Source organism: Sceloporus undulatus, chromosome 1, assembly GCF_019175285.1.
Source record: "Sceloporus undulatus isolate JIND9_A2432 ecotype Alabama chromosome 1, SceUnd_v1.1, whole genome shotgun sequence".
Lineage (NCBI taxonomy): Eukaryota > Metazoa > Chordata > Lepidosauria > Squamata > Phrynosomatidae > Sceloporus > Sceloporus undulatus.
In genome coordinates, this window is record NC_056522.1 from 315,291,709 (window position 1) to 315,306,501 (window position 14,793).

General features: G+C 44.1%; 1 protein-coding gene across 1 annotated transcript in view; it reads left to right on the forward strand.

Annotated features, from left to right (window-relative positions):
* Nucleotides 1-14,793, forward strand: part of TTC9 (tetratricopeptide repeat domain 9) — a 57,824-nt gene that overhangs the window by 29,805 nt on the left and 13,226 nt on the right. Inside the window, exon 2 of the mRNA XM_042444970.1 lies at nucleotides 8,854-9,036. Within this exon, the coding sequence (XP_042300904.1) occupies nucleotides 8,854-9,036 (183 nt within the window). The remainder of the gene's footprint in view (nucleotides 1-8,853; nucleotides 9,037-14,793) is intronic.

The window sequence follows — 14,793 nt, forward strand, 5'->3', positions numbered from 1 at the left end:
TCCAAGTTATGGCAGCTCTAAGGCAAACCTATCACAGGGTTTTCTTGGCAAGTTTCTTCAGAGGGGGGTTGCCATTGCCATTCTCTGAGGCTAAGAGACTGTGATGTGCCCAAGGTCACCCAGTGGGTTTCCATGGCTGAGCAGGGATTTGAGCCCTGTTCTCCGGAGTCATAGTCAAACCGTAGCTCAAACCACTATACCACACTGGCATTTTAGGGAAGGGTATTTTGAATTCTCAGCCAGGGAGCTCTAATACCTCAACAAACTACAAACCCAGGATGCCGAAGGATGTTTCCAGCATAGTTTACATGCAATCATACTACAATAATTGTATCGTGGGAAAAGGTCCCCATATCTCATATTTTCTCTTTGCTGGAGAGCCAGGTGGTTGATACACTAGCTCAGGAACCTCTTGGGATGTTTTTGGAATGTGGTTCCCTGTATTCTTCACTACTAACTGCACTCATTACTGCTTATGGAGCAGCAGTCCCGTAACATCTGAAAGGCTACACTTTCTCCACTCCTTCACTTGCTGAATTCTTGCTGTATCTCCCAGACCATGAATTAGAATAAACGGTACTCTGGGCATGGGGTATCTTTCTTCCCCATTTATGGCTTCCTTTAAAACCAAATGCATTGTGCTTCTAATATTTACAGCATTTGTTATTCTTATCATGTTTAAATATCACCTCAAAGCTCCATGCTGTTTGGTTTTAATATCTTGAATGAAGTGAATGACATTGAAATGGAAGTTGGAACATGAAATTATATTTCACAGTTCAGTGGAAGTTTATTCTTGGCATTAGAACGAACATACAGAACTTTGAGAAAGGTGAAAGACACTGCTTTTGATTCCAACCTAGCTCAGTGCAGACAGACACTTTCCAGTGCCAAGTCATTAAACTCAGCTTGATGCCCACTGTGGGATGACCCACCTCAAGGCTAACTTGGGCTCCAGCATCAGGCATAAACAGTCAATACATATTTCCCCAAACAATACCTGATCATAGAGGCTGAGTCCCCTTCAATGAGGAACAACATTGTCTGCATCTGCATTACAAAAATGATCCGGTTTGACACCACTTTACCTGCCATGGCTCCATGTGATGGAATTCTGGTGCCTCAACAAAATACTATCCATATGAATTCTATCACATGGAGCAGTGGCAGTTAAAGTGGTGTCAAATTGGATTATTTCTGCAGTGCAAATGTAGAATGTGACAGGAATCTCTTGGAAGCGCTGGAGGAACTGTAGGAAGCCCTTGAGACACCTCTTTCTTCTTTGACACTTGAGCTTTTATTTATTTTTTGATAGTCCCTCTCCAATTAGGAGAAGGGTGAGGGAAGAGGTGGGACACCCAGCTGGCAGAGGGTAGGAGAACTTCCTCACGACAGAAGGGATAGGATCGTGATCAGGGCTGCATCCGCACTGCAGAAATATTGACACCACTTTAACTGCCATGGTCCAGTGCTTTGGAATTCTGGGAATGGTAGTTTTGTGAGACTTTTACTCTTCTCTGGCAGAGAGCACTGGTGCCCCATCAAATTACCATTCCCAGAAATCCACCGCATGGAGCCATGGCAGTTAAAGTGGGGTGAAATGAGATTATTTCCGCAGTGTGAATACAGCCATTGACAATATCATCCCTGACCAATACGCTACCCTTTCTCTAGGCTGCTTTTAGTGTGCATCAGGAACAATGTAAGTTTCTTCTGTCTCATGTGGAGGGAAATTAGTAGAGAACACACGTTTGGTTTCTCCACCCAGGATCAGTTGCCTAAGAGGGACGCCGCCGCGGACAAATGAGAACAGCGCATGTTGGAGGAAAGACCACAACTTTATTAGCATACCAAGAGACAGCAAACATAAAACGTAGGGTTGGCTCCAATGCATGAGGTCTGGATCTGTCATTCATCAGCCCAGTGCTGAGTGAATGAACCAAGGTGCTTGGTCACGGCCAAGCTTCGGGATGGCAAGGGATTTTCGGTTAACGCTTATGCTCCAATGATCGCTCAGGCGATTGATCGCATTTCCGCAAATGCGCATCAATGCATAACTATCCCTTGTCAACGGGAGGGAGCTGTGCCGATGATGCCCCCGCAATGGCAACATCACATCGCTCGCAGCCCCCCCCCATGTCCGGATGGACTCCCGATCCAGTGTTACGCAGCCCTGGAAACCACGCCCACCAGATCCAAGACCTATGCAACTGCCCCACAACTTGTGACAACACACAACCCACATAGGGAGGGTGGGTGGGTGAGCAAAGCAAGCAATGGGGCCAGCTCCCACGCCTCGTGGGCCTTAAATAGGCCCACCAGCCAATAGGAGGCCGGCAAAGGGGGGCCAGAGCCTGCACCCCGGCCCCCAACCAATCGCGGGCGGCGCCATACAATGGCACCACCCAATCAGCGGGCGCTTCCGCCCGCTGAGACCCATAGTCCCAGTTGTGCGGGCGGGAGTCCCGCCTCCCGCCCTCCCCCAGAGCCAATCGTGGCTCGAGCGGCCCCCACGCTGGGGCTTCTGGGGCCGCTCGAGCCGGGAGGGGCCCACTGCCCGCCACAGGGGTATCCCCAGCGGCAACCAGGCCGCCCCGCCGAGGCGGGTGGCCTCATTTATAGGGGGAAGGAGAACTGATCTGGCTTCTGCATATCAATAGCTTTACTTTCAGAGGAAAACCATTTGTCTGCCTAGAATTTCCCAGAAGTAGGGGGAATTCAGAATTAAGGAGAGTTGCCAGGGTTCTAGCACTATTTCTCCTCCTCATTGTTACTGTGTGCCTTTAAGTCATTTATGACTTATGGCAACAATGGGGTTTTCTCGGCAGAATTGGTCATTGCCTTCCTCCAAGGCTGAGAGCGTATGACTTGCCCAGGGTCACCAAGTGAGTTTCCTTAGCTAAACAGGGATTTGAACTCTGCTCTCCCAGTGTCCTAGTCCAATGCTCAAGTCACTGCACCACATTGGCTCTCTGCTTTCTAAAGCCAGAAATCCTTTTGTGCCATTCATACATATGTACTCATGTGTCCTGTCTTTCTCCTACATTCCAAGGTCTTCAACAGAAAAGAATCAATTTTACTAGTTAAGATGGGGGAAACAGCTGAGATAATGTTGCTGCTGGTGGTGAAGGAAGAGGAGGAGGAGGAGGAGAAGGGGTTATTGTTGTTGCTTCTGCTTCAAAATGGCTCAGTCTACCTGTATATCCCAGACCCTTGGATGATCAATATTTCCTGGTTTAGCATGGATTGATTTGGATTGTAATGTCGAGGGTAGGCGTTCTGTTGCATTTGGTGACACACTGCATCAACTGGCAAGCAAATCTAACATAATTTTAATGAACAGATAGGAAAAGTCAATGAATCAGCTGCTAACTGGAAAGTGGCACTTATTTTTTAATTTCTTCATCCATCACAGGGAGGCTGCCAAGCAGTCATATAGTAAACTGATCTAATTAATACAAAACATGATCAAGGAGGCTTTAAGTAGCATGTCAGCTGCCAAGCAATTTAAAAAAAACCAAAAAAAACTTATTTGCAGGTTTTTTGAAATGGGAAATGTCTTAGAAGAGCTTGGCTCTGGAGTAACTTTAGCTTTTCAGTAATTTTGGGTTGCAGACAATTATACCAAGAATAGTTTTGGAGAATGCACTGCTGAGGGCAGTGGATAACTCTGGGGTAAAGATGCCCAAAGATTGAGAGATGAGTGAGATCTGCTTTCTTTCATATGACCTCATGAACTTCTGTTATTAAGACTGAGGTACAGAGACATTAACCCAACACTGTCAAGTTCCACTTTTGCAGCACTCCAAGTTCTTGACCAAAATGTACAGAAGTCCCCACCCCTAGAGAATTGTCTTGTTTGCAGAATAAAGGGCAGAGCGATCTTGGATTAAGAAAGGTGGATTTAATATTTCTTAACCTAGAAACATGGGGAGGGGATTTGCATGACCTTCATAGTGACCTCTCACTTTCAACTACTAATTGGCCCTTTCACATGACACAGTTATAGCACTGTGATTCCACTTTGTCAGGGCTACATCCTATAGGGTTTGTAGCTTGATGGGGCGGTAGGGCTCTCTGGAAGGGGAGTCTAAATACCCTTCCCCAAACTGCAAATCCCAGGATTCTATAATATCATGCCATGGCAGTTAAAGTGGCATCGTAGGATGATAATTGTGCAGTGTGAAAGGATGCTTGGGCAGTTGCTAGAACTAAACAGTTGATCAATGTAATAAAATGGCCTATAAGAGAAGTATAGCTCAGAGGTAGAGCACATGCTTTGTATGCAGAAAATCCAAAATTCAATACTTTAGCATCTCCACATAAGCGAAGGGATAGGGGAAAGCACTGCCTGAAAATCCAGAGGTGCTGCCAGTAAGTATAGAGGCAATGTTGGACTAGACCAGTTATTGGTGTAACTTGTATAAAGGAGCTTCCTGCAAGCTTATTAGTGTTCACTAGGGCTTTTCCTGACTTCTTCCTTCACACTCTATTGATATTTTCTGTATTTTCTTGCCCTGGTGCATCATTTTGAAACCAGCCTTGTGCAAGGGGATTGCTCCCAAGCCCAGATGGGCAAAGGGCAGTTGCTGCTACTGCTGTACCTGTTATTTGACACATAAATATAGAACACCAGCCTCAGAGCTGTCAAGGGCTCTAGCATGAAATTCACACTTTCAGCAAAGAAAAAGTGTGGAGAGAGATGCAGAAAGAGGGAAGAAGAAAAACCTCCATACGTCCATTTTGATCTCCGTTAGAAACTAGGGACAACCAAGGAATCAGTGTTTGAAAAACAGGAGAGGATGCAGCTGAATAAAATAATGCATTTATAGATAATTTTTGAAAGTGTCTGTGAAGTATCTGCTGGTAGGTTGCTTTTGAAATCCACCATGTATGTACTGCTCTGGTGATATCAAATGTTCTTATCGCTTTTCATCCAACCTCCCCCCCCATCCCCCATGATGCAGCCATTCCTCCATAAAACTCATTTCTGTGAGATTTAACTAGTCCAGACAGCAGCTTCCCGCCTTGCTGGCTCCATGACTGGCTGCACTAAACTGGAAGTGAAGGACGCAATATGAGCAAAAGAAGAGATTTTCAGCCACAAGGGGTGTTTGCAGAACAATTCTTTGGCAAGTCTTCACTTGGACTGTGTCACTCTGCTGGCCTCACCTCTGCCTTGTTCTGTTATTTTGGACAAGTAACGACCAGAGCTCAGAGTCTGGCACACAGCCCAAAGTAAATATTAGGTTCAATGCATCTTTGCACTGCATATGCCTTAAAACACACACACACACACACACACACACACACTCCCCAGCTATTGGATGTGGGGTGTGTGTGTATAAATATTGAGAGAGAGAGAGAGAGAGAGAGAAGCCAGCGGTTACAGATTTAACTCCTTCGCTTTTGCTGTGCTGATAAAAATAAAAACTTTGAAGCTCCACTAAGAGCAAATGCCCCCTCTGTTTTCTTCAATGAGACATAATGTCACATTATTAATGGTGAGTGCATGCAGTGTCAGGTCAAGAGATGTTGCTTCAGGTTCAAGACATACCACTCTGAAAATATCAGGTCTTACCTGATTTTAGAAGCTAAGCAGGGTCAAGCCAGCTGCTTGGATGGGAGACTACTAGGGAATACCAGTGATACCAGAGCTAGGAAAGTATCCTATCTGAAATATTGGAGAGCCATTATTGGCAAAGTTGGAAGTACTAGCTAAGGTGGATCCATGGACTGACTTGGCACAAGACTGCTTCCTATGTTCCTGTGATGTCCAAGCAGAGCCCAAATGGTATCTCTTCTCCTCTTCCAGATACCATCTTCCACTCATGGTACCAGATAAAGCCATATAGGTCATATTCCCTTGCTGCTTCGCCAGGGCCAACCCTGAATGTGTCCATTTAATGGAATATCCACATAATGACAAGCCATCACTGCAGATAATGTCCCACGTTGCCGGAGAGGCAGGTGAGGTAAAAGTTAGTCATGACTAACTCCAATTGAAAGCAGTGGGAATTTAATTTTTTCTGACTAATGTTGACAATTGGTCTGGATGAGATTTCATCATAACTTTTGTCAATGGCTTCTATTCCTTTTGGCTATATGCTGAATCCTGGATTAGAGGGAACATGACTCTGAATGCCGGTTGCTAGGAAAATAATAGTGGGAGGCAATTCTTATATCCACGTGCTGCTTCTGGTTGTTGCACCAGAGATCACACTCATGAGAAAAGGTGAAAGCATCAGCAAGAGAACAGGCCCCTGTCATTTTGCAGTGGATGCTGCTTAGTAAATGAAGATTGGGAGGGATCAGGCTAGGAGACACTGCTTGGCTATGTAACAAAGGTGGCCACATAGCTAAGCAGGTGATACAGAATTGTAGCCTCAATTACATTTATTCAGAGATTAGAAGTTACTTTTTTGGATTAGGACTACCAGTCAGCATGGCCTGTAGAACCTGGGAAATGTTGACAGTGGTCAAACTGTTGTAGGTTGTGCATTTTATGCTCCATAGGACTGTCATCTTACAAGAACTATGCTGGCTTCCAGTTTGCTTCTGAGCTCAATTCAAGGTTCTGGACTAACAAAGCCTTAAATGGCTTGTAGCAAGGATTTCTGAAAGACTGCCTACTTCCATATGAGCCTGCCTTATCCCACTTGTTCTGTTGTAAAGAAAGCTAAGTTTCTCTATTGGGACATGACATAATGCAAATTCATGCTACCTGATCCTTTTAAGCAGTGATGCACTGAACCTGAAATTTGGTATGAGCTCTTCCTCTGAGCCATGCCCACAAAACCTGAAAATGGCCTGCTATGAAATAACCACTGTGTGTTTGTAGCAAATTTGCCACTTCAGCAATTCTTAAGTAACTCTCTTAGTGACTGAGCTGGGAGTGCCAGTACAGTACAGATCTTGTCTTTCTCGGGAGCTTATTAGATGACCTTAAGCAATTCATTCTCAGCCCTGCTCAATTGCAACAGGGAATTATAGTATTACTCACCTGACAACTTGCAGGTTAGTTATAAAGGTTGCCAAGAGAAAGTCTGAGAAGTTCTTTTAACTAGAGGAGAGGGGAGTTCGAGCTTCCACCTTGTTGTTGCTTTAACTAGAATCTTGAAGTTCAACAATTGGAGCCAGGTGTCAAACAGAGGCTTAGGGCCAAGGCATTTATTTGGAATTAAGGGACAAAAATTTGCCCAAGAATTTGTTTTCAGCACTAAAAGTGAAGTCACTTTTCTTTCCTGCACAAATCCACTCCTGATTTTCTCCCTAAAACTGTCTCAATTAGAAACGAATCACTTAATATAGAAAGGAGGAGAACTTTTTAGTTTTTGCTGTTATTAAACTAGTAGGGGAGAGCCACTGTGGTATAGTGGTTTGAGCACTGGACTATGATTCTGAAGGCCAGGGTTCAAATTGCTGCTCGGCCATGCAAAGCCACTGGGTGACTTTAAGCAAGCCACACTCTCTCAGACGAAGGCAAAGGCATAACCCCTATGAACAAATCTCGCAAAAAAACAAAACAAAACAAAAACAAAAACCCAACAACCCTTGATAGGTTCACCTTAAGGTCACCATAAGTTGGGAGCGACTTGAAGGTACACAACAACAACAACTAGTGGGGAGTGAGAAACCAGACACAGACCACTCAAAGATCTACCAAAGATACCAATTGTTACATGTTGTTATTATTGGCTAACATCTTGAGCTTTTACAAATGCATAAGCTAGACTTGTACATTCATAAACTGTTCAGTATTCATGTTTACAGTTGTGGCCCTATTGCCATGATTGCAGATGCTCCCCACTGGACCTTAACATGCAGCAGCCATACCAAGTGATGGAGGTCTGTTGTGCTGATGATTGGGACATAGCAGGATGATAATAAGATGACATTTCCAGCCCACTCCCACCAGTGAACTGCAGTGTGACAATCAGAAGAAGGACCTCTTTTGCAACTCCTTGTCCCACCACAGAATGCTGGTGAGGGAGACTCCAGTTGTCCTCAGAACAGACCTCTGTCATTAGCTGTGGCTGCTGGCTGTTAAGGTAGGTTTGAAAAGTCAGATCAGGGGATTATGTGTAGTTAAGTACAGTATTCTTAACCATATCTGCAATGTGGAATCTTGGACACTATTATAAAATGAATACCCAGATTAATGTGAGTACACAAATCCAAGCATTATGTGCTGACAGACCACAAGTTTGACTTTCAGTAAGCAACAGTGTGGGCCAATTTTGTATTCCTCTCTTCTACACTGATTGTAGAAAATGTATTCACATTCTAACAGATGGAAGCAGAGTTGGCTGTGTGTGGCCCTGGATAAGAACACTATACGTAGGTGGGGATTTTTAAAACAGAGAATGTTAAAAGGCCACCATCAAAAGAAGAATCACAACAGCAAGATTAAGCAAAATGCATGCCTTTCCATTCAGTTTCCTGATATTATTTCATTTTTTTTAAATCCTCACTTTATTTTGATGATCTTTGAAACTGCCAGTCACAATTCAGCATTCTGTTTATGTTCCTTTTCCTTTGTTACTTCAAAGCCATTTACCTGCTTTTGTGATTTTTGCTACCCATTCCACAGAGAATTCATGGCTCTTCTACAAAATAAACAACACCTACCAGTGTATCTTAACTCAAATTTCTAATTATAGACCTTTTCAACTGAGATTAGGGATGGCAAAAACTGGATTTGACACTCACTTTACATGACAGCCCCACTTCCTGAGTCACAATCACCTCACCTGGCTTTGCATCCTTTCCACAGAGGTGTGGGGTGGGTGTGAAGAAAGGAGAAGAATGACTTTTTTCTAAAGAATCTTGTGCTGTTGTTTCCCTTTGTAGCCTGCCTCCTTCAAGCTGAGCTGGTGAATTATGAGCGAGTCAAAGAATACTGCCTGAAAGTACTGAAGAAGGAAGGAGAGAACTTCAAGGCACTCTATCGGTCAGGTGTGGCCTTCTACCACCTCGGAGACTACAACAAGGCACTTTACTACTTGAATGAAGCACGGTCTCGACAGCCAACAGGTACTGGTAGGAAGGAGAGGCTCCTATCAGGCTATGTCTTCAACAATACTCTCTTACCAACCCCTACACCCATGATGTTTTTAAAATGAATAACTTTGGTTCATTTCATCTTAGGAGGTTCTTCTGCTACTCTTTTCACATTTGTCATTCACACGGAGAACTCATAAAGGTTAGGATGAGTTATTGAACTTGATCTGGGTCTGCCAGCCTGAATTACAATCCCGGGAAGCATCTTTCACCTTTCTCCATAAGATTTAGATTGAAATGGGGCAAGTGCACCCCACAGAATACAGCAAGCCCATGGCACCCACTTCCAGGGCCCCTGAAGCCCCACCAATCCTCAAAAGTCCCCATCCCCCCATTTTAAAAATTAACATATTTTAAGGCAAATTTTGTTCCAAAACTATACATAAAACCGCGCAAATGCATAAAACACATGAAAATACCTCCACCCTCTCAAACACCCCACCTAACACCATACTATGCCAAATATCTCCATTTCACTCTGCAGTGACTCTCAGAAGTAGGGTTGCCATAATTCCCTTCCACAAAACTGGGACAAAATGTAGGACATGATGTAGCAGCCTCTCTCTTTGGGGCCCAGCCAGCCTGCAAAGCCTTCTCACCGCTGGCGGCTGAGCCCCAAGGAGAGAGGCTGCTGTGGTAAGGTCTCTCCTCCACCACCACCTGCTGTGCACCACCACCGCCTGCCGTCTGGCCCCCACACAACTTCACCACCGCTGGAGGAGAGGCCTAGAGGCCTTGCTCCTCGGGGCTCAGTCGTCTGGCTGAGGCCCCACCCTGCGCCCCATCCAAGGCCAGTGAGGCCTAGAGAAGGAACTAGGCCTCGCAGGCTGCCGCATAGTTGCGGTGGCGGCAGTGGCAGTGGGAGCCGGGAATTTGCCTGAACCCAGGCCGGGATATTCAAAACGGCTGAAAATCGTGAATGTCCAAGCAGAATCCGGGATATGGCAATCTTACTCAGAAGGGCAAAAGGAAGGTCACATCCTGACTGCAATCCTGTGTTGGTCAGTGTCATATAGTCATTCCACAATTGGATCTATGGCGTGGGACAGACCGCTCAAAACGGGCGGCCTGCCGGCGGCCTGCTTTCCTCCAAAGGGAAGCCGTAGCTGCCGAACCGTGCTGCTTCCCTCCGGAGGAAAAAGAACTCGTTACATAAGCAATGTGTGGTGATGTATGGATGACCCTTGTCACTTACGTCACAATGGCGGCGCCCATGTACATGGGGCGCCACCATTGTAATGCCGCAGTGTATGCCGCATGGTCCCTAACCCTAAAATCAGTGCCAGTACGCCACTTGTTGGTGGTATGTACTGTGCCTCTGTTAGGGTGAGCCACATAATCCCCCTGCCCAAATTTACCATACAGCCTCTGGAGCCCCCTGTGTCTGGCTGCATTAGTTCACCCACCCACCCACCCACCCACATACATCCACCCCAGTTGAAATCCATCCCTGTCATGAGATCATTGCATAGGGAACTTTTCTGCACAACATCAGTTGCTGTTAATGAGACAGGGAGATGCACACTGTCATGGTACCTCAGCACAGGCAGGTTATTAGAAAGAGGTAGAGAGAATTTGGACTTGTCATGGAACCCATAGAGCAATTCAAGACTGTATTCAGTCTTTTCAAAAATTAGATTAGATTATTCAGAAATTCACTAGAAGGGAAGGCTGCAGCCTGCTCCTTGGGACATTTTCTCCCAAGCTGATCCTCTGGAGCAAAGTTCTAAGTCTTGACAACTGCACTTGGAGTAGCATCAGCTTTCTAAAGCAGAATGACCCTCAGATTAATTTGCAAAACCTTCTCCAAGTAATCATATGAGACCTCTGACAAGTGATGCTTCCTTCTCCCAGCAACCTGCTTTATGGAGGAGATGGGATGAGGAAGAGGGGAGTATCAGAAAGAGGGGACAGAGAGAGAGAGATTTTAAAAAGCTCTTTTCCAACTTTGTTTGGAAGGAAGGAAGGAAGGAAGGAAGGAAGGTGAGGAGAAGTGATTATTAAATTAATTCAAAGGTCATTCTCTTGTTCTTGCCACCCTTCTCCTCATTACTGATCAGCAGCAACTAGTGGCTTCCATATCATTGAGGCAGTAAATGCAATCCAGGTATTCATCCATGCAGCTTTCCAAAATAATAAACCCTATCCCTAAATCGTTCCAGCACCTTGGATAATTCCTGGAAACGTGGAATAGATTCACTGTCCCTTGACACTGGAGACCCCCCATTGTTGTTGATGCTTCTCATCCATCAGATTAAATTTAAAATCCTAGGAAATCCATTTATCTGTATAACTGCCCACCTGAAAGACCTCCCACCACCACCACCATCAGTGGAGTTTATCACACGGGAGGAATTTCTCTTAATTTCAAATGAAAAGAAAGTGGGGCCAGAACACATTCACGTGAATTCGCTAGTTCAGCGAATTTACATGAATTCGAATTGTGTTCAAACTGACTCAACATTGCCCGAAAATAGCTTGCCATTGCCCAAAATTGCATGTGGTAGTCTATCACACAATAACATGAAATCCCATGATTGCATTCGAACTGACTTCCCATTGCCGAAATTGCTTGTGGTAGTCTATCCCACAATAATGTTAAACCCCATGATTGCGTTCAGATTACCATTGGATTATACTTCCAATTTCCCTTGTCTGATAAACTCCAGTGTTGCATTTATTGGGGCCTGGAGTGGTATGGAGGATAAGAAACCTTGGTGTGACATTTCTGTTCATTTGTCACATGTTATGCAGTGGCTGTGTATGAAGTATTGCAATGTGAGATAATGCCAGTGTGGCTCAAGTAGTTTTATAAATGATTTAAAAAGATGGAAGAGAAAAGAGATACAAATCCCACCCCCTCATTCCCAGCAGCCAGTGCCAAGGACTGAGTTTCCATTATGCTACTTTACACATGCATTACTATTTGCTGTGTCCATTAGGTCCACAGCAATCAGCTCATGGACTGAGGAACTGAGTCTAAATTCCCTCTCTCCCCATGACCCAACAGGTTACCAAGGTTGTGAGAATTGATACAGAAAGGTATTTGAGGGTGAATAGGTGGGGAGCATTTGCCCATAAGAGTTTATGGATCAAGACTGTAATTGAGGTCAAAGACCATTTCAACAGAACACACACACACAGAAAGCACACACTTCTGTCTCTGCCCCCTCCACCCCCATCCCCCAGTGCTTTGCACAGGACAAGCAATATATTTGGGCTTGTGCTGCCCTCTTAATATCCCATGAGGCATTCTGTTTCCATCTGTCATATTTGAGCAGAATGCTGCCTGAAGCACTTTTCATTTTATTCAAACAGCTGCACACTCTCTATTTGCTCTGCCAGTGTGTTTATACACCCTTTCAGTCAGCCAGGCTAGAGGAGAGGCAGCCATCCCTGATCTATATCTCAGTGAGCTAGAGAAAATGCCCAGTTTCATCAAAACAAAAACTAATTAGAAGAAAATGCAGAATGATCTCTTTTTGGTCCTTGAGGTCCAGGTTAGGTCCAGGTACTGATTGGCCTTTTGAGCCATCACCTATGAATTCTGGTTCTGACGTTTACCTTTTGGGTCAACTTTCCTTTTATTCGTTTTTAAAATAAACAGTGAGTTATATTCTTAAAATGAACAGGTTGCTTCAAAACCACATTTTTCAACAAAAGTGTTTATGAATTTGAGTGTAGCTTTATGCAGGGCAAGAGAGACTTGATCTGAAGCTGCCAAGCAATCAGGTGTGTGGAGGCAGGGGACTTTTCCACTCTGTTGCCCTTTTTTTTGGGGGGGGGGTACCAGTGAAAGCCAGGGATTGGAACAGAATCCTGCCCTTTTAAAAGAAGTAAAGGCCAGAAATATATCTTTTTCATGTTTGAACTTCATAATCCATACATATGTATCTAAGCACCATGTAACTTAAGCCAGTTTTTCACAACCTGGATCCCTTCACATGTGTTGGATAACAGTTCCTATCATCTGGGTTCACTGGGGAATGAAAGGTGTTAGTCCATCACTTCTAGGAGGGAGCAGGTTGGAAACTGCTGATCTAAAAGTGTTTAGGACCTCTATAAATTGTCCTCCATGTGCTCTGTTTGAAATGAAAGATGCAGGTCAGTGCACATCAGGAGAATAAAGAGGTGGCCATGGAACAGTAATCTGGAAATGTGACTGCAGTGGCTCTGGCAATGTTTTTACAGCTGCTCCCCTGCACAGCCACTCCATCCCATGCTAAAGCCGAACAGAAGACCCAGCCCAGCAGATGGGACAGCAGAAGAACAAAAAGAGCTTTTGTTTTCAAGCCTGCTCCATAACCCAGATGTTGTTGGGCTGCAACTCTCATCAGCTCTAAACACCATAATCAATGGTTAGGAATGCTGAGAGTGATAGTCCACCTCTCCTGACCTAGAAAAACACAATATGAGGTTTTCCTGCAGACACACTCCTCCTAGGTCTTGAGTTGGCCTCAGGTCCGGTCTGAGGAAGACCACCTTGCAGCCTAAGCTGATCTGATCTGATGGTTTTGATAGTCTGAGGTTTGTTTTTAAACAGGAGGATTAGAAACTCCTTAACTGATGAATCAAAATCCACAGCACTATTGCATCTCAAGCTTCCAAGGCCTCTCCTTCCACTAGAAGGCTCAAGCAAAGAAGATAGAAGGAATGTCAGGTTCCAAGCTAGGCTGTTACCCATTTCAATTCGTATTCATTTGGAAATAATGGTGGGGCCACGGGCACTCTCACTAGAGCTGCTCCACCATTGAACCTTGATCTTTTTCTTTTCTTTTTTTTTTGGAAAATTTTATTATAACATACACAAATACAAATTCACAATACCATCACACTACAAACAAGAAAAGACATACAAACATAACAAATAAATGCTTCAAATACAATATGACCATGTCGGTCTTTGTTCCACTTAAAAGTACTTCCACACATAATATGATACACTCGTCCCCCGGGTTACGAAATTAATTCGTTCCGGCGCCATTTTCGTAACCCGGAAGTCTTTCGTTAGCCGAATCCCCATAGGCGCTAATGGGGAAAAGCCGCGGCTCCGCCGCGGCTCCATTTAAAATAGCGCCGGCTTTTTTTCGCAACCCGGGGAAACCTTCGTAACCCGGAAATAATTAATTAAATGTTTTTTTTTCGTAACCCGAAAAATTCGTAACGCGGCGCGTTCGTATCCCGGGGTACCAGTGTACTCTGTTAATTTAGTTTAAAAAACCATATTCCCATAACTACAGTTCAAAAAAAAGTTCACCAATGTTATACATCTAAAGTAAACGCAATAAACAAATTTAGTTATATATACCAATTTGTTGATAATTCTTGAAGATAACATAAGACAAAAAAAAAAAACCGTAATAACAACAAGTTGAAATTCACCAAGCCTTACAGATCTATGGCATTATAAATCCACAGTATACATCTAAACATTCCCATTTCTTATAGATCTTTTCCACATCCTTATTCTTCATCATCTCAGTCAAAATATCCATTTCTTTTGCATCCCTCAATTTAGCTATCCATTCTTCTTCACAAGGTATTTCTTTCTTTTTCCAAAATTGTGCATAAATAATACGTCCCAGTGTGACCATATATAGGATCAGCGATGTTTTTTCTTTTAGCTTTAAGTTTTCTAAAGTACCAGTCATATTAAGCAAAAATAAATGAGGATCCAGTGGTAATTCTATTTGTAAAATATTCCCCATTAATCTATGTATATTTCCCCAA